Raw genomic sequence first — 22,752 nt, forward strand, 5'->3', positions numbered from 1 at the left:
CAAATCTAATTTGTAATTCGTCTCTTACTCATTTAATTCATAGCTGTCTGCTGAAGAATATGTCAACCAGCCTGGAAACATTCTTCGAAAAGTAGAGGTGGAATTAAAGGTAATTACTTGTTTTGTCCTCTGTAAAATACATTATTTTTTTAAAACTCCACTTATGTTATTTAACATTTTAACTAAAAAATTTCAAATTATAGCATAATAATTCAACAATACAAATTTTGGTCACCCATAAGAGACATCTAGCTTTCATTACATTATAATAATCTAGTAATGCAAATTTTTATTATTCTGAAGAAAAGTTGGAGGAAAAAGATGGGCTAAAATGTGGCATGTAGTGGATTTATGGAAATATCCAGTGTGTGGTATAAGTAGATGCATGATAAGTACAAACATGAAAAAATTCAGTTGCTCCTGCTGGAGTATTTGAACCTACGAAAATGTCACTCTCTACGGATCTTACATTCCTAGCTAGGTATCTGTGGTTTTACCACTTGTTCACAAAGGCTTCTTTAGGCTTATAACGTTAAGTATTCATTACAGAGAAGAGATGTGTGCTCTTGAATGACCCCCCCCTTCCCACAAATGACTGAAAGAAACTCTAGAGTTTGGGCACAGAGCTATTTTCTAAGAATTTCATCATTTGCCTCCATAAGTGAATGTCTGTCTACCTCATTTGCCTGAAAATCGTACTACATCAGCAAGATGGATCATTTGGCTTTCTTGTTGGTCCTGGGGGATATGAACACAGCCCACAGATCTACCAGCAGCTGACTCCCTGGTAAATGTTTACTTATAAATTAGTGTGGGTGATAATTTATTAAGGTAATAAGCATAGATTACATTTAATGGCTTAGACATTATGCATTATGAACACAGTATTTTATGTTTAGTTGAAGCAAATGTATGTGATTATTAATATGATACCCAAATGTAACTCTGAAATTATGAATTAGAGAGTTTAAACCAAGTCAAGCCATGTATTACAGTGCATCAGCACTTAAATTAAGGGCTTCAGGAAGGTTTCACGACGGCAAAGCAATATCATATTGTTCATCTATACCATGTATTGGAATTTATTTCTTAGATTTTCTTCTCCTTTCCTCACAAACTGACTCATTTTGTTACTGAAGAACATCGTTTCTTCTTAACAAGCATCATGGGATCAAAATTTTGGCTTCTGGAGCTGAGGTGAGTAATCTGTCAGCAGGGATACCATGACAGCCTGGCATGACACAACAAAGAAAGAGAAAGAAAGAAATGAGTAAACATTAGCAAGAGTCTGCTTAGGGACCTAGGGAAGGGGAACTGGGTTGCAGCTTTGAGGGCCTATGGTTAAAATGTGTTTTCCCAAGGAAATGATAAGGGGACAGTTCCGAACTAATATTTATTTTTATTTGGATAAAGGAAGGTCAAGAGGAATCAGGCTGACCCCAATATATACACAAACACCATGCTTACTTAGGCCACATTCCAGCACTAGTGGATGACAGAGTTGAATTGAGATACCATGGTGGTAGCCATGATTGGATTTTCCTGTTGTAAGTGAAACCTAGGTATTGGCTGGTTTTAGAGAAATATAATCCCTTCCTTCCTCGTGTTTACACTGTGGTTTAGTCACTTGTAACCTAGAGAAGTTTATAATAAATCAGATGTATAGTAATAAAAGTAAATTATTTGGGCTAACAAATAATGTCTATCTGAATCTGGGTGCTCGTGAAAGAATATTTATAACCAAGACTATAGCTTCCCATTAGGCTATCATCCACAAATGGTAATTTTCACTTTTACTCTTCCCAACTTCCACAATAATAACAATGGTAATAATATCAGAAACAATGATGATAAATGTTTATTTAGTGCTTACTATGTACCAGACTAAGTGCCTTACCATGTGTTTAGTCAGCTAAGAAATATTTCCCAGGCACTGTGCTAGGTGCTGCAGTAAGCTAGAGAGAAGTGCTTACGCATTATCTCATTTAATGCAAGAACCTTCTAAGGTAGCTTCTGTTATTATCATTTATAGATGAAGAAATCAATCCTGGAAACAACAGATAGTACAGAACTGAGTTTGGACCTGGGTTTCTCTGACTCCAGTCTTAAGAGGTAGTTTTACTAACTTTCAGGTACTTGCTCTTTCCTTTCAACCATACAATACATGAGTCCTTTGCCTGTAGAACTGCAAGTCTTATGTTTCAAAAGTGTCCATTGAAGGTATTTATTGAACATTTACCATGTGCTGGGCCCTGTGTGAATGCTTTATGTGTATCCTAGCATTTAATATCCTTTCCTACCGTGCGAGGTGGTAAGAGCTATAAAATACAGATGAGGAAACCAAGGCATAGGTATTTTCCTGAGTGCTGGTAGTAAGGGGTGGATCTGCACCTGCCTGTCTCTAGAGCTTGACCACTATGCTCAGATGACTGTCACCTCATTTAATCCTCACAACCTTATGAAGTTGTTTCTATTTTTATCCCCATTTTCATATGAATAAACTGGGCTTAGAGAAGTTATAGTCCTTGCCCAAGATCACAGAGAGAGCCAGAATTTTAACCTGATTTCCAAAGCCTGTTTTCTAGAATCAATACCCTATATTGCCTTCAGGCTACAAAAATGTATTGAGCACATATTGAGAGTATTGGTCAGGTGCCATTTGAGGTAGAGTGAAGAACATTACAGATAAGATCAATGTGCTTATGAAGGAGTTTTCATTATAGTGAGGGAGACAGGCAACAAACAAATAAGAAAATATCAAGTAGTGATAAATGTCCTTAGAGAATAAAATAAAATATGAGATAAAGGAGGCTGGGGAACTACTTAAGAGTGAGTGGCCAGGGAAGACCTTGTTAAAGGAATGACATTTAAGTTGAGATCTCAATGACGAGAAGAGGCCAGGAAGGCCAAACTCTGGGATAAGGGAACGTCTTCCAGGTAAACTATTTTAAGCTTTGTTATGGGTTCCTGAGACCGCATCTCAGGTTTTGTTTTTTTTTTTAATGGTCATTGCATGTGTCAAATTTATTTTCAAATGTAAAATCTTAAAAAATCAACTTGGTGTGGAGTTGCCATATTTAGTTAAATAAATTAAATACAGACAGTTAAATTGGCATTTCAGATAACATATTTTTTAACTCTAAGTATGTTCCAAATATTGCATGAGACATACCTATACTAAACAATTATTTGTTGTTTATCTGAAATTCCAATTTAACTGAGTGTCCTGTATCTTATCTGGCACCACTAACTTGGAGAGAAGAGACCGTAAAATACCATGAATTACATTCACAATGGTGTTGCGTATCTAAGGGTTATCCTGATAGCAGTGCTTTGAAGTGTCAGCTTTTTTGCAGGGTCCTTTTAGGTTACTTTAGGTCCACCCTAAAATTTGTAGGCAGAAGAAGAAACCCACCTGACTTTTTGTGAGTCCTACAGCCTTACTAATTATTGAAAAATACAAAAAGCAAGCTTTGTGGAGAGGAGAGGGTGTATTTTTTTTTTTTTTTCAAGAAAGGGATCCAAAGGCCTGTGCACTATGGAGAGAATGATGTGATTACTAGAGTATTCTGAACAGCAATGCTGGAAATCACCCAGCATGGAGGCCTTAAAAAGCTACTCTGGGGGGCTGGCCCAGTGGCATAGTGGTTGAGTTTGGCACGCTCCATTTCAGCAGCCTGTGTTCACGGGTTCAGATCCTGGGCACGGACCTACACCACTCATCAGCAATGCTGTGGTGGTGACCCACATACAAAATAGAGGAGGATTGGCAGAGATGTTAGCTCAGGGTAAATCCTCCTCAAGCAAAAAAAAAGGAAGATTGGCAACAGATGTTAGCTCAGGGCAACTTTTCCTCTGGAAAAAAAAAAAAGCTACTCAGTGCTAAAACAATATGCTTCTGCTTTAAAAATGTTATATACTTTTAGAATAAGCTCTTCACCCTCTTTAGCTATATACCTTACATCAGTCATTATGGGCATCTCAGAACTTGATAGATTTTTTCCTTCTTCTATCCTAATTTTAAATGAAATTGTGTTTGTAGAAATCATTCTCTAGACAGTAGCACTGTCCAGTAGAACTTTCTGCAATGATGGAAATATTCTATGTATTTGCTGTCAGAAACAAATAGTATAGCTACCAGACATATATGGTAATTGAGCACTTAAAATGTGGTTAGTATGTCTGAGGAATTGAATCTTAAATTTTATTGTATTTTAGATGTTAGCTCAGGGCCGGTCTTCCTCAGCAAAAAGAGGAGGATTGGCATGGATGTTAGCTCAGGGCTGATCTTCCTCACAAAAAAAAAAAACAAAAAATTTTATTGTATTTTAATTAGTTTAAGTTTACGTTTAAATAGCCACATGCCCCTAGTGGCTACTGTACTGGATAGGGAAGTTCTAGAAGAAAACAAGTATTGTGCCTTTAGAGCATACCAGAAAAAATTATCAAAACAGTGCTGAGCCTAACAGCCATTCTAAATAAGCTAAGAATAATTTATTTCCCTATAAAATAGGAATTTAGACTAGACAATCTCTAAGGTCTCATCCCACTTGAAACTATGCTTCTGTGAATTGTACAGGCTGTGTGGGGACTGCACAATATTCATTTTTTAAATCTCCAATGCCTGGCAGAGGACCTTGCACACAGTAGATGTTCAGTATATGATTACTGAAATGAACTTAACTCAATGGGACCACCAAATCATCTAGCTCAGAGACATAAAGAGTGCAGCACATGTGTCACCACCTTCCTTCCAGAATACATGGCAAGTATTACTAGTCAGTTATGCCACTCTTTCTATCCGAGACCACAGGCAGGCTTAGAACCTTCAGAACATAGGATTCCAAATAGCCTGTTGATGAGATTGACGACCTAAGATTAAAACTCATTTGCCATCCATATAGCTTGATCTGCTTATTTTATATGTGAGGAAACTGGAACCTAGAGAGGTAATGCTTATCCAAGATGACACACGTAACTAGTATTAAAGACAGTTGTAGAATTGAAGTCTCCTCACTCTCAGCTGAGTATTCTTTTTATTTTAGACTCGCTACCTTCATTATAGCATGGCTATGTGTATTGTTTTCTTTAAAATATATTTTCCCCTAATAATAGTGGGTACCTCGGGAAGGTGGAAGATGGAGAGATGTTGGTAGGACTTAGATGGATGGAAAATGGGTGGGCATAAGATTTCACTGATTGTATATATGTGTGTATATATACATATATATATTTATCATTGTAAACATTTCAACGATGTGAATACATTATGTATTTAATTTTTTAAGTAAATTCAATTTAAGATGCTGTTTAATAAGCTCTTTAAAAATTCAGAAGTGCAGAACATCTCCAAAAATAACATTTTAGACAGGTTTCTTTTAGCTTATCCCCTCTGAATTTCTACAAAGGACCTATTGTAACAGATTTAGGTTGATTTATCTTTGTAACTTCAATCGTCTTCTGATATAGAATAGAGCTCAAGGGGGCCGGCCCCGTAGCTTAGTGGTTAAGGGCACCTGCTCTGCTACTGGTGGCCCGAGTTCCGATCCCGGGTGCACACCGACGCACAGCTTGTCCAGCCATGCTGAGGCGGCGTCCAACATACAGCAACTAGAAGGATGTGCAACTATGACATACAACTATCTACTGGGGCTTTGGAGAGAAAAAGGGGGAAAAAAAGGAGGAGGATTGGCAATAGATGTTAGCTCAGGGCCAGTCTTCCTCAACAAAAGGAGGAGGATTGGCATGGATGTTAGCTCAGGGCTGATCTTCCCCACAAAAAAAAAAAAAATAAAATAAATAAAAATAGAATAGAGCTCAAGGAAAATTTTTTGCTATGTCTCTTCCTGATGTATATGGTTGGAGAGCTCACATTTTCTTTTTGGTCATCTACATCTATGCTACTCAAAATGTGGTCCACAGGACAGTAGCATCTGCATTACCTGGGTGCTTTTTAGAAATGCCGAATCCTGAGCCCCATCTCAAGCCTGCTGAATCCGAACCTGCACTTTAACAAGATCCCTACGTGATTCAAATGGACATTAAAGTTTCAGAAGCACTGGTCTACATGAGATAGCAATTGCCATTTGGGCCAAAGTTAGTATCCTGAGACGGCAAGCTGAAAGGTACAGTAAAAAAACAAAATCATCCCTCTTATTAGGTATGACAAATTTAGGTGTGATATACAATTTTTCATTGCAAAGGGAGTCATGGTTGGCTTCCAAGCAGCCATAGTGGAGCTCGAATCTCTCTTGGTCACTCTATTAGATCAACAATGAAGATGATGATGGTGACAATAAATATACTAACAATATTTACAGTGATTAGATACCATACTAAATGCTTTACCTGTATTATTTTAATGTTCACAATAACCCTATCTATCCCCACCTATAGATTAGATAAATAATTAGTAGATAGTCCTTTCCAGCTTGTTTTTCTCTACTCCAGGGGTTGGAAACTATAAACTACATTTCCTAGACTCCCTTGCAGCTAGGGTGGAGGCACGCCACTCAGCTCCTTCTGCTCAAGACTTGGAGCCATAAGTGAACAACCTGCAGTGAAAGCCATCCTCTGGCAGATTGGATCTTCTGGTCCATATGTAGGTGGAGGTATCCGGTTCAGCTGGAGCAGCTATAATGGAGTATCTGGCATTTAGTTTCAAGGGCCTTAGGTACCAGGCTATGGATAGCTGTCTCAGTGGTGTTTTGGCTACAAAAGAACCACAGTGTTGTTGGGCAATTTTCCTGCCTGTGTTGTTTCTGAATACGTGGTATCCAAGAATGATTCACCACACCCTCTTTCCCCAGAGATTCTGGGAGCTGCTTAATATCTTTCAATAAATTCCTTTCCATTTATCTACCTAGAGTGGAGTCTATTGTTTGCCAGTAAGACCCTGGCTGGTACAGTAATTGAGGTCAGTTAAATCACTAAAAGCTAAAAAATGGTGGTACTAAATTAGGGCACTTGAGTATTCAGTTTTCCAGAGAAGAAGGTGACGTTTGGGATATTGTAAAGCAGAGACACGAGGTTAATATTTCCTAAAATAGCAATGATAAAGATGAAACTAGTGGCATTATATTAAAGGGAGCAATAATTTTTAAGATTAGTTTTGCTGCAATTCTGGAAATGTTCTATACCTAAAAACAAATGTGTCTGTATGGCCAAAGTCAAGTAGAGAACCAAAACAATTATTTAGGCAAGTCATGAAAGGAAGAAAGAGAGTAGGAAGGAAATAAGATTTCTTTAAATGCCCATTTTGTGCCAGGCACTAAATTGGGGGCTTCTATAAACATTACCAAGGGGATTGTAAAATAAGAATTATACAACTTATGATGGTTGGCAGACAATGGTGGCTGGTGCTCAGGCTGATCAAGAGCAGTAAGAATTTTGATTAAAATAGATATATTTGGAAGGAGGTCAGTTTTACTCCATTAAAAATACACTATAAACGTAATAAGCAATAATATATTATGAACTTTCTGGGGAAAAAATAGATGTTATATGAGTAAGTAATGCAGGTGGATAATCCCAGTTGCTTATTATTTACCAAAAGGCATGAATGACCAAGGTGGGGCCATGCAGAGAAGTCCTTCCTATCCTCCAGTCCCCATTTCTTGCTTACCATGATTGTCCACTTTCTGTTTTCAGCCTCTGGGAATACTAGTGATCGTGGAGAATAAAATACTTCATCGTCCACTTCTTCTGGCTTTCTGGGCAAGCAGTGTAAAAATGTCCAGTCAGAGGCAGCAACTTTAGCAGTCTAAAGAAGAGACGGGGATAAGACTGTGTTTTGACTGTTGTATGTGGCTATCACATCTGTCTTCTTCAATATTTAAAAACACATATGGGGCCGGCCCCGTGGCTTAGCAGTTAAGTGCGTGCGCTCTGCTACTGGCAGCCCGGGTTCGGATCCCGGGCGTGCACCGACGCACCACTTGTCCGGCCATGCTGAGGCCGCATCCCACATACAGCAACTAGAAGGAGGAGGAATTGCAATAGATGTTAGCTCAGAGCCAGTCTTCCTCAGCAAAAAGAGGAGGATTAGCATGGCTGTTAGCTCAGGGCTGATCTTTCTCACAAAAAAAAAAAAAACAAAAAAAAAAACCACATATGGCCTGGAGTCAGAGATCAATGCAAAGGGAGAGACAAAGGGGCAGAGTGAGCGTTTAAGCTTAAGGCACCCCGGGGAAATGTATATGGTACTTTCAACTTATGAAACTTTATAGTCATTTTTTTTGTTTGAGAGATCATCACTCTAAATTAAACCAATAACTCAGTTTTCTGATACTCTGTCTAGTGGGACAGTGGACATTTCAGTAAATAACTCTACTAGTGTAATATATAACTGATAGCAAAAGTCACCAATTACACCTCAATATATTTTAAAAGTTGCTTTTATGCGATTGCGTTATATTTTGAGGTTATCTTCAAATTGTGGTTTTTAGCACTTGAAGCATACTTCATCACTAGTTAAAACAATTTTGAAAAAGAGCACTGAGATAGGAGTACATTAAATAGGATTATGAGCACTATGCACTAGATGTTTCATTCTTAATGCAAATGTCCTAACAGTTTTAATTTTCTCCAACAGTTGGTTCCTGAAAGTTACATTTTCCCATCCATTTCCATTGTTCACTTACAGATTCAAAACTACATTCCCTCATAATTTCTTACCTCAAAATTACTACCTTTGTACTAAAATTTTGTTTTACCACCCACACTAATTCTACGTTCAGAACTTTTTGAGTTTCTAAAATACTGGCAAAGTGACATAGGAAAGGAATAAGGTTTGAACCAGTCATACATCAGTGAGATGACTGTTCTTCAAGCCTACAGTCCCAGCACCAGAAAAATGTCTAAGGTTGGTCAAGGTAAGTAGGAGGTAAACCACAGGGAATTTAAACTTTCTCCATGAAAATATTTGCCACGTATATCACAAGGGATTAGCCATAATATATGAATAACTCCTATAGCCAATAATAAAAAGGCAAAAAACAACAGAAAGTGGGCAAAGGATATGATAGTGATTTGTAGAAAAAGACATGGAAATGGCCAATAAACATGAAAAGACATTTAACTTCATTAGTAATCAGGGAAATATAAATTTTTAAAAGCATGAGAACAGATTTTAAGAAATTAAAAATATAAATAACAACTAAGAATGGAGAGAGTGTGGAGGGAGTATAAATTGTTTATCCTTTCTAGATAGGCAATTTAGCATTTCCCATATTTTAAAAAGTATATACCACTTCACCCAGAAATTCTTCTTGGGATCTATTCTCCAGTAATACTTGCACAAAGAAATACGTGTTATAAGAATGTTCATTGCAGCATTGTTTGTAATTGAGATAATTGGAAATAGCCTAATTTATCAACAGGAAACATTTTAAGTAAATTATGGTCCACTCATACTTTGGAATTCTATGCAGCTGTTAAAAAGAATGAAAAATATCTAAATGAATGGACAAGGGGCTGGCCCAGTGGTGTAGTGGTTAGGTTTGTGTAGTGGTTAAGTTCGCGTGCTCCACGGGTTTGGATCCCAGGCGTGGACCTACACACCACTCATCAAGACATGCTGTGGCGGCATCCCACATACAAAATAGAGGAAGATTGGCACAGATGTTAGCTCAGGGCCAATCTTCCTCAAGCGGAAAGAGGAAGATTGGCAACAGATGTTAGCTCAGGGCCAATCTTCCTCACCAAAATAAATAAACAAATGGAGAAATGGACAAGAAAATCTAAGATTTGTTAAGTGGGAAAAGTAAATCAGAACAATATGTCTAATATACCATTTATGATAAATCAATAGTTGTGTGTATCTGTAGGCATATGTAAATACACAGAAAAGGTCTGCAGAGAGACACATCAAATTGTTAAACAGTGGCCGCCTCTGGGAATAGTCATTGTTAAGGGGATGGGGCAAAGACGTTTTCATATTTTACTTTTGAAACTTCATTCTATTGACATGTATAAATAAGGAGCTTGTGTTTATTTATTACCTTATCAATAAAATATCTATTGTAATCACTTAAATCCTTTCTCCACCAACACAGATTAGTTGCTCTGCTGACAAAAATCCCAATGTACACCTGAGTTTTAGGGTATTCCTCCAGAACAGTGATTCTCTAAATGTGACCCTGGAGCAGCAGCATTGCATCATCTGGGAAGTTGGTAAAATGCAGATTCTTGGGTCTCACCTCTGACCTACTGATTCAGAATCCCTGGGGGAGTAGAGTCCTGCCAACTATGTATTAACAACTCCTCCAGGCAATTCTAAAACATGCTCAAGATTGAGAAGCATTGCTTCATATTTAAATAGACATCAGATAAGATGGGATTCCCCTGGCAATGCCCTGGAGGCACTTAGCAAAACTAAACTGGATTTGAGAGTACTTAGAAAAGAGAGGCAAAGACTAACTAAAGAATATAATTATGGGGCTTTTCTTAGAGGAGAAATCAGAACAAATTGTGTGCAATAGAAGTAACCTAACATCCTAAAGACACGAAGGGTAAAGCATTCTGATGCCTCCATTGCTGTAAGAGGAAAAAGCTTGCTTCTCTCTTCCGCCTCAGTTTCAAATTCCTTGAGCCAGGACAAAAGTGTCTTTCCAAAGGACATAGCTAATCTTCAGGAGGAGAGAAATCCCTGAGGGATACAGTCAGGGAGTCCTTTATAGAGAATGGAAGGACAGTCTGCTCTCCCCAAAGTGAATGAGTGATTAGATGCTTCTGGCCTTTACAAATGGAATTAATGAACCTTCAGAGAGGCATCAATTTGTACCTTCATTGTAACCTGGTAACCTTGGAAATCCTGGAGCCGCCTTTTCTTCTCCTCTTCTTGTCCCATGCTTATCCAAGTGTCTGTAATTAATACATTGCCTCCACGAGCCGCTTCCAATGGATCATTCGTCAGCGACAGCTGGGTATCATTCTGGCATACATAAGCATGCAGGTTAAACAACTTCATGGGACAGAGAAAGGCAATTATAACTTTACATACAAATAGCATACCTCCTTGGCATACTGCTCTGCCAACTTGGTTATACTAGGATCTGGCTCATAACCCTGCAGGGGGAAGAATTTAACTGTTATTTAGGCAAATTTATTACATATGCTTTCTTATATATGCATTATTTTCCTTTCAACAACATTCCTGCTCTCCTTCCCTTTTTTAAGTTGTAGTCCAACCATGTTCAGTAGAATATAAAATTTACATCTAGAACTTCAAAACTTAATAGTGCTTTTTAGAATTTAAAAAGGTAACCAATTGCCCCATTTTTCTTTTAAAATCTTTGATCTCTTTAGTCACAAAGACAAACAGGGTGTGGTGCTTTCTAGCTGTTGGTAGAAACACCTCTTCTTGTTCCTCTAAGAGCTTAAGAGGATTATATACATAATTCTACAACCTAATGCATTTTTGTCTCAGAATTTTCTCACGAGCTTTTTCTTTTTAATGCTTTTTTATCTGAAATGCTTTTCCCCACCCACTCCATGTGAACAACACTTTCAGGTCTTGGCATTTCCTCCTCAGAAAAACCTTCCCTGACCACCCCAGCTAAATACTAACAGTCCTCATGCACACATCTTATTCTTTTGCACACACCAGCAAGTGTTGTGAGTGCAGGGTGCTTGCTTTGAAATGGCATTTACACAGCAAGTATACTGTTTTTGCTAAAATATATTTGTTTGGGATGCTTTGGTGAGGGCAAGGTCGGGACTTGGGTGAGGCAAGCGAGGTGCCTAGGGCAGAAAACCTAAGGAGGCGCTCACTGTCAGAGTCATGCAAGCACAAATTTTGCACCATAGGCGCCTTGCTTGCTCATCCTAGTCTCAACTCTAGGTGAGGCATTATGGGAGCAGCTAAAGCCCGCCAAGCTATTCCAGACCCCACAGGCAGTCCCTCTGCCTCCATCCTCACCCTCCAATCTGTTCCATGCACAGCAGCAAGAATTGTTTTCTCTGAAGCCTTCAATGTTTACTACTTGTTTCTTTAGTCGAAGCTAATTAAGAGTAGCAAGGCTCCCCACCGACATCCCCTGCTTCTGTCTCTTTTAATTCTTCTCAACATCTTGCTGAAGGAAAGCCAATCTTATTACCATCCCTGTACATGTCTTGCCCTTTTCTGCTATCACAGCCTTTCACCCTTGAACACCTCCCCCTCTCTCCCCTCCTGGGTGTCTTCATTGGAACATGTCAGCTCCTCCTTTGTCAAAACTCTAGCCCAGCCTCACCTCCAGACCCTCCATATGGAAGTCTTGTCAGTCCAAACACTGTAATTATTCTCACCTTCCTCCATCCTTCTCATTGTCCTGAAATCTTAGCATTTATTATGAGTTAGTTTTTATAAATTCTCAGTAGGGCATTGTGGTGGACACTGTGATGTGCCACCCAGATCCCCCTTCATGAATAAACGATTTATTCCCCCAGCTGCTGGGCGTGCTGCCGGAAGATGGCTTTCAGCTGTCAGCCCTCTATGAGCACTGTCTCAGCTGCAGAGAGACCACTCCCCGAAGGTCACGTACCCTTCCAGAGTGACCTACATTTAATGACTGATTGTCAGGAGAGTATGAAAACCTGATTCCCTCCTCCCAACTTGGGACAGGTCTGAATGGCCATCTCAGATCTAGAACTCTCCACAAGGTCAGCCGAGGCTGTTGTTGGGCCTGCATCACAGCTCAGCTTCTCCCTCTGCCCACTCCTGCTTCGGTCCTCTCCCTTCCACAGGTGTTGATACCAAAGACATGGCTCAATAAACATCCTGCACGCTAAACCCTGTCTCAGAGTCTGATTCTCAGGAAACTCAACCCGCAACAGGCATGCTCAGGTTTATTCATTTAATAATTGTGTTTATTTGCAGATGATTGTCTACCATAGTTCCTTTTCTCATTACACAATTCTTAAGGAAAGAAACTACTCAGATGTTGATGATGATGGCCACAGACATTTTAGCACCTTTACCACCCTCGAATAGCCATAAATTCTGGAGCTTTGTTCATTGGGATTTGGGAAAGGTAATTAATAAAGGCTTGCTAATTTAGTAACTAATGTTGTGACTGTTCATACTGGTAAACATAAATGCAGAGACTTGGCTATTACCTCATGGGCTTCCTGCCCTGAAAATTTAACCTTCCCTTTGGGGAGCAGGTTTTATACTCCCTAAGTATAATCATTCCTAGAGAAAGATCAATACATACTTAGAGAACCAACAGAGAGGTTTGGAAATTAGAAAATCACCCAACCTTGCATGCACTGGGCTGTGATTGAGAATACAAAGAGGAATTTTTTACTCACTGCTCAGCTTTCAATACTAAATCACTCATTGGCTTTTACATAAATCTTAAAACCAGACAAATAAGGTGATTAACAAACCCTGTGCAGTCTAAATATTCACTTAGAACAATGCTAAAATTATTACCATCAATAGTTTATGGAGCAATTTTACAATCAAGGACAAAATTATGTTTTCTTGAACGTGTAAGTTATTCTTGGGTAAAGAATGGGGAAATAGATTAATTATGGCCTGAACCTTTTCAGTGCTTCTTAAATTTACAATAAATCTCCTAGCTTTATCTTTAAATAGGTTTACTTATAAATTGATGGAACAACTTCTGCACTATCAGACTTTCCAGAAGACTTTTTAAAACTCTTACTCCCACCAAGGTTTAACCAGGTTTTAATACTCTTTATCATTTAAATGAGTTTCTGCATAAGAACAATAGTGAAATTACTCTGTAATATTGGAGTTTTTTTCCTTTGATGTTAATAAAACATCTCTGACATGCAATAAAATGTTTAAATCATATATTTCTCCAACAGAATAAAGCCTTACCAAAAACACCGTATAGCAGGGAATAATTATTGTTAATGTATATTTTATCTGTAAAAACTAAATGCAATAATAGTTTGCATTAATACAGAGCCTTTCTTCAAACTAGCTTTGTAGTGAGAGTGTGCTGACTCTTCCCGTAAAGTGAAAAAGAAGCGCCTTAAGCACATGTCAGATCTGATGCTTTATTTCGGTACATGCTAAATGAAGGAGAATTATCTGTTGTAAGAGTTCTCTCTCTGAGTCCCCAAAGTCTACTATAATAGGGTGGCTTCCAATATATGCTGTTGCCTATGCCTGCCATTTCTTCTATGGCAAGTGTATTACATAGAACAGTATCCTCCAAAAATGCATTCCCAACAAGAACCTCAGATTGTGACCTTATTTAGAAGTAGGGTCTTTACAGATGTAATTAGTTAAGATGAGGTCATACTGGATTAGGGTGGTCCTAAATTTAATATGACTCGTGTCCTCATAAGAAGAGGGACATTTGTACAGAGAAACACGGACATAAAGGGAAGAAGATGGAGGCCGAGATTGGAGTGACGCAGCCACAAGGCAAGGAACACCTGGAGCTACCAGAAGTGGGAAGAGACAAGTAAGGATCCTCCCCTAGAGGCTTCAGAGGGAATGTGGCCCTGCCAACACCTTGGTTTTGAACTTCTAGTCTCCAGAACTGTGAAACAATAAATTTCTGTTGTTTTAAGCCACCCAGTTGGTGGTAATTTGTTATGGCAGCTCTTGCAAACTAAGGAAGCAGGGTGCATTGACTCAAACTGGTTCAGCAAGAACACTAGGGAAAAGCATTTTGTTTGGTTTTGTTTTGGCAGGATGCAGCAGACAATGCTGGTGCTCTACCCAGATGCCATCAGAGGATCTCGTTTTACAGCTTTTGCTCCCTCTCCCCATTTCAGTGTGCTTTTAACACCTAGCACTTGCAGCTCTGCTTCCAGAAGACTGCCCTCTGGCTACCCGGCTGCTTTCCCTGCCAAAAGTGCCAGAGGATTTACCACCCCCCTCCGCTTTCTGCCCTTGACCAATAACCGGTTCAAAGGATGAAAGCCCACCTTCCTTGCCTCAGGTTGGGACAACTCTGGGGCATAACTTACACTCCAGAGCTCATCTGTGGGATCACGCTGAAAATCCCTGCTGTGGGACTGTTCCTGACATGGCACTAGGGTGACCAAATCATCCTGGTTTGCCTGGGATTCTCCTAGTTTTAGCACTGATAGTCCCATGTACCCGGAAATCCCTCAGTCCCGGGCAAACCAGGATGAGTTTGTACTATAAATGGCACCCTTGCTTAGATTCTTCCCTTTCTCTGTCCTGCTCCCCCTATTCCCCTATAGGTCTCCTTTTGGAGTACTTCTTTAATAAATCACTTGTACACAAATCCTCATGGGGGGGTCCTCTTTGTGGGGGAACCTGGCCCAAGACGTTGGTAGGGTGGCAGGTGAAGAGTGCATGAGAGCCTCAGGATTTGGGTATTCGCTATTGGAGAAATTCATCTACTGATCCACATTGTGTAATTCATGTTCCCAGTGATTGGCAAATAAACATCTCAAACTCAAGAAGTAGAAGCAGGGAGGAATTTTTAGGCCTCATGTATTCACCTCTGGATGCCTTAGTGTATCAGAATGAACCACAGCAGTGACTACTGAGATAAGAGTAAACACATGCTTGGTCAGAAACACACTGGTGCACAATAATTGTGAATAGTCGTCTCTTAGTGAGATGGTCACTTCTATCTTTTACTTTGTTTCTGAAACGGTTTCTATTTAGGGGACTTTTCTCTTCAAAAGACTCCTGATAGGATATTAGTAGCCAATGAGAAACATAAAGGGGGAAACAATTCAGTAGAGATGGGATATTTAAAAGATTCTGTGCGGATCCTTCAGGACTGATTTGTGTTTGAGTCTCTTGTAGGGTTTATTTTTATCCTCTAAAAGGCCTATTTATTTTGTATGAGCCTGGGGTTATCTTAACTTAGGGCTTCTCCTAGGGGGATCTGCACTTGTTTATTTTGATGTATTTATTGATGGATTTATGTTATTATGTAGGTAAAACATTTACATCTTAAGAAATTCAAACCATATAAAAGTATATACCATGAAAATAAAGTCTCCCTCCTATCTCTATCCTTGAACTTCCCAGTTCTCCTTCTCAGAGGCAACAGCTATTACCAGTTTCTTGTGTATCAAAGGGTTACTTTGGACCTATGAAAGAAGTCATACTTCTTGTACGTTCTGTGAGAGATTAGCAGGGTAGGAAGTATGCAGGAGTCATCTTCACAGCCACGTGGGACTCGGATTCAAAAAGCTGAAGAGCCCCTGGAGTTGAGTTTTGAAACACTAAGCTGGTGTAGATACCATCACTGTGACCTTCACATTAGATTGACATTTTTCTACCAAATTGTGGTATTAGAAAAATGACAGCATCCTCCCCATACCTTGGGAATTCTATGCTGTCTGGATTTCATTGCTTTTTTCACTTTTGTGGTAGCAATGCACAAGGATGCCAGTCATCATAATGGCTGGTTTTAGGGCATTCAAAGGGATAATTCAGACATGCTTTTAACACAGACTCACATTAGATTGACATTTTTCTACCAAATTGTGGTATTAGAAAAATGACAGCATCCTCCCCCTACCTTGGGAATTCTATGCTGTGTGGATTTCATTGCTTTTTTCACCTTTGCGGTAGCAATGCACAAGGATGCCAGTCATCATAATGGCTGGTTTCAGGACATTCAAAGGGATAATTCAGACATGCTTTTAACACAGACTCACAGGATGAAGGCATCAGCCAAGACTCTTTCTTATTGTAGAGGGGGGAAATTGGGCACGCAAGAGGCCAGATAGCTATAATAGTAGGGCTGGTAACATAACCTAAATTTTGTGGCTTCACCTGTGCTCTCCTTGAATGGAAGAGAGGTTTTTTTTCACTGGGTAGTTGCTTCTGGGGATGATTTTAGAGGGGGTTAGTCTCAAGGCAGAAAGTTTCCCTACCTTTGGAGTAGCCACCTGAAGGTGCATTCCGAATTTTGCTGCACTCATCATGATGGAATGCAGGATGTTGTTCCCATCCCCAATCCAGCTGAGGGTAAGGCCTGTCAGAGAGCCATAGTGTTCCTAAAAGACAAGGGATGGACATTACATCCGGGAGGAAGTCCATTTATGTGAAACAATTATTAGGGTTAAAATAAAGGAAACAGTCTTCCCTCAATTCTAATGCTTTGTTGGAATGCACTACTGGGTTTTTTTGCATTATCCAGAGCAATTCAATAGCATGAATGTACAATAAAAAAATAGCACAATGTCATAATGTCTTAAACCAAGACATCATATGAACTCATACAGAGATTCATATTTTCATACATTTCAAGCCTGAATTTTTGTTGTATTCATTCATTTATTCAACAAATTGAGCACCATCGCTGTCCAGACACTTTCTTTGGCCCTAGGAGATATAACAATGAACAAAGGAGACAAAAAATCACTGCCTTTATGGAGCTTACATTCACTGGTTTTAAGAAAGGTGAAATACAATGCACCTAGAACAGTGTAGCATGGTAGTTGAGTATGTTCTCATTTATATAAAGTTGAAAAACTTGCCCATTAATACTCTTGGTTGTTTATGGATATAGACATGTATAGTTAAAGTATAAACACATGCCTGGGAAGTATAAATTCAAACATCAGGATAATAATTTCTTTGTGGGGTGGGAGGAAATGGGATCAAGGAGAGTTACACAGTGAACTTCAACTCTATCTGTAATATTTTATTTAAAAACAAAAAATTCTAAAGTAAGGTTTGACAACTGTGTATAGGGCACATAGGTGTTTGTTTTGTTTTTCTTGAAGTGTTTATAGGTTTCATATATTTTATATATTTATAAAGATAAAATTAAAAAAGAGAAAGGCTAAGTAATTTGGAGATTACAGAACTACTAGGTGGCTAAACTAGGATTTAAATTCAGGTCCATCTGATTTAGATTCCATGCTCTTAATAAGCTGCTCTTTATTCATTCAACTCCTACTTTGAATATTTCCTATATAAAGGCATTGCACCAGGTCCTGCAGGGGACAATATGATGAATAGGACATTTCACTGTCCCTGAATGAATTTATAATCTAGTAATGATAAAGCCCCGGGGGGAGCATTAAATGATCTGGTGCATATGTAAAGCCACACCCGCAAACAGCCACTTGGCATCTAACATCATTGTATCATCTTCTCTGCATGAATCTTATCCTTATCACCAAAGAGTTTCATTTTGAATTTAACCTCACATTTATATATGTGTAGCTTATTCAAATGAGGAGGAATATGGACCTATCCAGTTTGCCCGTCTCCCCAGAATAGTCCATAGACACAGAAACCATGGTTGTGAGGATTCCCAGTAGCAAGACCATGTACATTGGCTGTGGCAAACCAAACAAGATGAATCTTTCAAAGTTATTCAAGTTCCTAATTTTGGGGGACATGGCTAAATTTGGGCCTCAATTCTATAAATTCTGCATGTTCTTTTTTGTGTGTGTGAGGAAGATCAGCCCTGAGCTAACATCTGCCGCCAATCCTCCTCTTTTTTTTTTTTTTTCCTGCTGAGGAAGTCTGGCCCTGGGCCAACATCCGTGCCCATCTTCCTCTACTTTATATGGGACACCGCCACAGCATGGCTTGACAAGCAGTGCATCAGTACATGCCCGGGATCCGAACCCCAGGCCGCCACAGCGGCGTGCACGCACTTAACCGCTACGCCACTGGCCTGGCCCCAAATTCTGCATGTTCTTAACTCCAGTCTTAAACAATCAGTTTATTAAAATTATTGAAAATGGCCTGTTTCTCAGAAGGTGATTTGGTAATTGGCCATTTTGAATATTCAGAGCACATTCCACCAGTCTTCACTCCCAAGCCACAGAGCCTGATATATGTAGGATTACATAAAGCTTTTGCATTCTGTATGCTCCAGCATTCCCTATTGATCCATTGTGTTAAATATGGCACCAAGAAGCAAAGTGATTGAAAGCACAGGGGATGAGAGAGGGGCTAAAAGAGGTTGGGTATAGAGTTGAGAACAGAAGGATCTTATAATCTGTTTTTAACAATGCCCTGTCTTCCTTGAATATCTAATATGCACATATATGCTATAATTCTTTGCCAAGATGATATTGAAAAACAAAACACCAATACCTTGATTTGAATGGTTCCATTTAGAGCTACTCAGGAAGTATTTATTGATTTTGCTCTTGTGTAAGGCAAAGAAATAAGCCAACCTGGAGCGTGAGGTAATCAGCCAGGATCTGGATTGGATGGTACAAATCTGATAGCCCGTTGATGATTGGGATGGATGCTTCTTTAGCCAAGATGTCCAGATCTGATTGTTTATACACTCGAGCCAACACTGCATCTGTCATGCTAGACAACACACTGCAGCCAACCAAGAAAAGATAATCTAAGTTAATTATGCTTAATAATTCCTTCTTTAATACAAGATCTTAAACAGTAATAAGAAATGCTAATAAACTAAAATTTTTACTAAGTTAGAACTACCTATCAACATGACAGATTTAAAAGCTAATATTAAAAATATAGTCATTACAGAAGCCGGATATTGTTCTACTGCTGTCTTATCCAGTGACCACTGATTTTACTATTTTTTATAGAGATAAGGCATCGATTGTGGGCCTAGCAGTCATGCTGATGAATTATAATTAAGTGGCAGTTGGTTAAGTTAAAATGGACAAGACCAAAAACAAGATATACAGAGAAACATTAATGACCTGGCATGTGGCTAATTTTCCTTTGCATCTTCCCACAGACAAATATACAAAATATACATTTTCACTATAGAGTTGAAAGTACCAATGTGGCAGCCATGGAGGTGCATGCACAGATTGCCTTCCAAGAGAGAACCTTCTGGGAGGAGTGCTATTAGCTGACAGACCCCAGCTGCTATACGTTTGGGATCAGCTGCATTGTTCCCACTGAGGCCACACTCTCCCCAGGCTGCTGCCATCAATGACTGAATGTGTTGGGGGGTTCCACAGCTGGGCCATTCTGCCTGAAGTGGGACTTCTCTGATGGGTGGTCTTTGCTCTGGGGATCCCCATCAGCCTGGCTGAGACTTGCTTAGAGCTCTGCTGCAGTCTGAGGTTCTTTCTACCCTAATCTTTCCTTCCTCCTCTCCTTTCACTGGGGTCAGACCTGCATTGTGGTCTGAAGGCTCTTCCTGCCTACTCTTGCTTCCTCTCTCCTTAATCCTTCACAGTTGTTTCCCCCAATACACCTCTTGCGTGTCTAATTCCATCTTGGAGTCTGCTTCTCAGTGAACTTGAAGTGACTCAGCCAGCAATGAGCTCTTTCAGGGGCTGAGCCTGAGAAGGCGTTTGGCCTTTGTCCCTGCACTCTGCATAGCTATCAGCATCTCTGAAAAAGACAGGAAGTGCTCAACACCATACAACATAAAAAATCCACCAAGAAAACAAGACAAATCAAATCATGGCCACGAATTCAAATGACACACAGAAGGACGGAGAGTATTATTTGCATTTTATAGCTGAAGGACCTAAGACACAGAGAGGTTAAGTAACTTGCTCCAGATCACACAGCTAATTAAGTTGGAGGAGCTTATATTCAATTCAAAGTCAGTTTAACTCAAAAGCCCATGTTCTTACCATTATAACACATTGCCTCAAATTTGCAGATGCTAAAAATCTGGAAGGAGAGCCTAGGATCCAGATTTTAAGTTCTCTCCATGTGTCAGAGTGATAGTGGCCCATCAGCTAAAGCTTCAGCTTTACAAAAATAGCAAGGATGGCCTTTTGTTTAAATCTTGGTTTCTTCTTATAATTTAAAGGGAAACCCCCACAACAGAGGCTTCTAACCATTTCAGTTTTAAGGAGCTCTTTTTAATGGCAAAAAAGTTTGGAAAGCCTCTCATGATAGTAGTTATATTAAATATATAGTCATGATTACAAGGTATCCAGTTAGTCTTGACTTCTAATTCTGGATCTATAACTTACTAGTTGTGTGACCTTGGACATGTTATTTAATTTCTCTATGACTTAGTTTCTTTATCTGTAAAACAGTAATAACAATATCTATCCCATTGGGTTATTGTGAGGATTATATGAGATAACCTATATAAAATGCATGGCATGATGCCTTGTTCATAGTAAGAGATAAAGTAGTAGATATTACTACCATGTCAAAAGAGAATGCATAAAAACTAAAGCTAGTATGTATTCAGTAAGATCTTCATAAATTTGTATTTTAATCATCATATATATTTGGAAAATGAGTCCCTCTTGTATGTCTGAGACATATTATTCACTCAGTCTATAGAAAACTGTTGGTGTTTATAAAATTCAAGGACCACTAAAAAAACTCCTTGACCCCAGGGACTAGAGGATCAAAGATTGAAAACCATATTTCTATAACAGTATTTTCTAGACTCAGATTTTTTTCAAATTTTCATAGATTTCTCATACTCATAGTTCTCAGATTTCGTGGATCAGCAAAATTTCCAAAAAACATATGGAGATCAACGTAAGATTCCCAACTTTCTGTTTAGCAAATTAAGGGCATGAGAAATAAGCAAATAAATACATATAATATGTTAATATGTTTATTTAATAAAAGAAAGGACATTTTAACACCAAAAAAGATGTGAATGACCTAATCTCAAAGAATGATCCTTGAAACTGAATTAATTTAACTTTATGAAATTCACTATATTGTCTTTATTTTCCTTATTTTACCACTTCTGATGAAAAGTTCTCATGGCAGGGCATCAGTGGAGAAGTCAAGATTTAGAAACCAGTGCTCTGAACTATCTTATCACATTGTATATATTGTAGCATGAAAGAGGTGAATAAGAGAGCCACGTTAGAGTTTCTCTTACAAAACAGGTGATGTTTGATGGTTGACTAAGACAGGGGTTTTCAATTTCTTTGTGTGTGTGTGAGGAAGACTGGCCCTGAGCTAACATCTGTGCCCATCTTCCTCTATTTTGTATGTGGGATGCCGCCACAGCATGGCTTGATAAGCAGTATGTGTGTCTGCCCCCGGGATCTGAACCCACAAACCCTGGGCCACCGAAGCAGAGTGCGCAAACTTAACCACTATGCCACTGAGCCGGCCCCTAGGGGTTTTCAAATTTTGCTGCACCAAAAGTTACCTGGAGAGTTTTTAAAACTCGTGATGCCTAGGCCATAATCTCTAACAATTACATCAAAAAATAGAATCTTTAGGGGTGAGACCTAGGGATCAGTAATTTTAAAAACTTTCCAGGAGATTCCAATGTGCAGTCAAGGTTGAGAACCAAAGCTAGCACCTCGTCCTCAGATCAATAGCATCAGCATCACCTGGGAGCTTGTTAGAACTGCAGAATCAAAGACCCCACCTGGATTTACTGACTCAGATTCTGCATTTTTAACAAGGTTTCCAGGTGATTTATTTGCATATTAAAGTTTGAGACTCCTAATAAAGAGGGAATTGAGGCCACCATATATATATATTTTTGTGTGTGTGTGTGAGGAAGATCAGCCCTGAGCTAACATCCATGCCAATCTCCCTCCTTTTGCTGAGGAAGACCGGCTCTGAGCTAATATCTATTGCCAATCCTCCTCCTTTTTTTTCCTTCCCCAAAGCCCCAGTAGATAGTTGTATGTCATAGTTGCACATCCTTCTAGTTGCTGTATGTGGGACGAGGCCTCAGCATGGCCGAAGTAGCGGTGCGTCGGTGCGCGCCTGGGATCCTAACCCGGGCCGCCAGTAGTGGAGCGCACGCACTTAACTGCTAAGCCACGGGGCCGGAGGCCACCATATTTTTGAAAGTACCATCCATTCTTTTCTTAGAACCCTAACCAGGCCAAAAAAAAAAAAGGAAAATCAAGAAATAGCAGCCCACAAAGACAGAG

General features: G+C 39.3%; 1 protein-coding gene across 1 annotated transcript in view; it reads right to left on the reverse strand.

Moving 5' to 3' along the window:
• Positions 1-1,104: 1,104 nt before the first annotated feature.
• The window catches only part of OTC (ornithine transcarbamylase), a 60,490-nt gene continuing 38,842 nt past the window's right edge, over positions 1,105-22,752 (reverse strand). The window contains exons 5-10 of the mRNA XM_004435039.2: positions 19,105-19,258; positions 16,837-16,959; positions 11,014-11,067; positions 10,784-10,933; positions 7,625-7,762; positions 1,105-1,231 (exon numbers count right to left, since the gene is read on the reverse strand). Of these exons, the coding sequence (XP_004435096.1) occupies positions 1,172-1,231; positions 7,625-7,762; positions 10,784-10,933; positions 11,014-11,067; positions 16,837-16,959; positions 19,105-19,258 (679 nt within the window). The 3' untranslated portion in view covers positions 1,105-1,171. The remainder of the gene's footprint in view (positions 1,232-7,624; positions 7,763-10,783; positions 10,934-11,013; positions 11,068-16,836; positions 16,960-19,104; positions 19,259-22,752) is intronic.

Source organism: Ceratotherium simum, chromosome X (genome assembly GCF_057802395.1).
Source record: "Ceratotherium simum simum isolate JZ-2026a chromosome X, ASM5780239v1, whole genome shotgun sequence".
NCBI classification, from domain to species: Eukaryota; Metazoa; Chordata; class Mammalia; order Perissodactyla; family Rhinocerotidae; genus Ceratotherium; species Ceratotherium simum.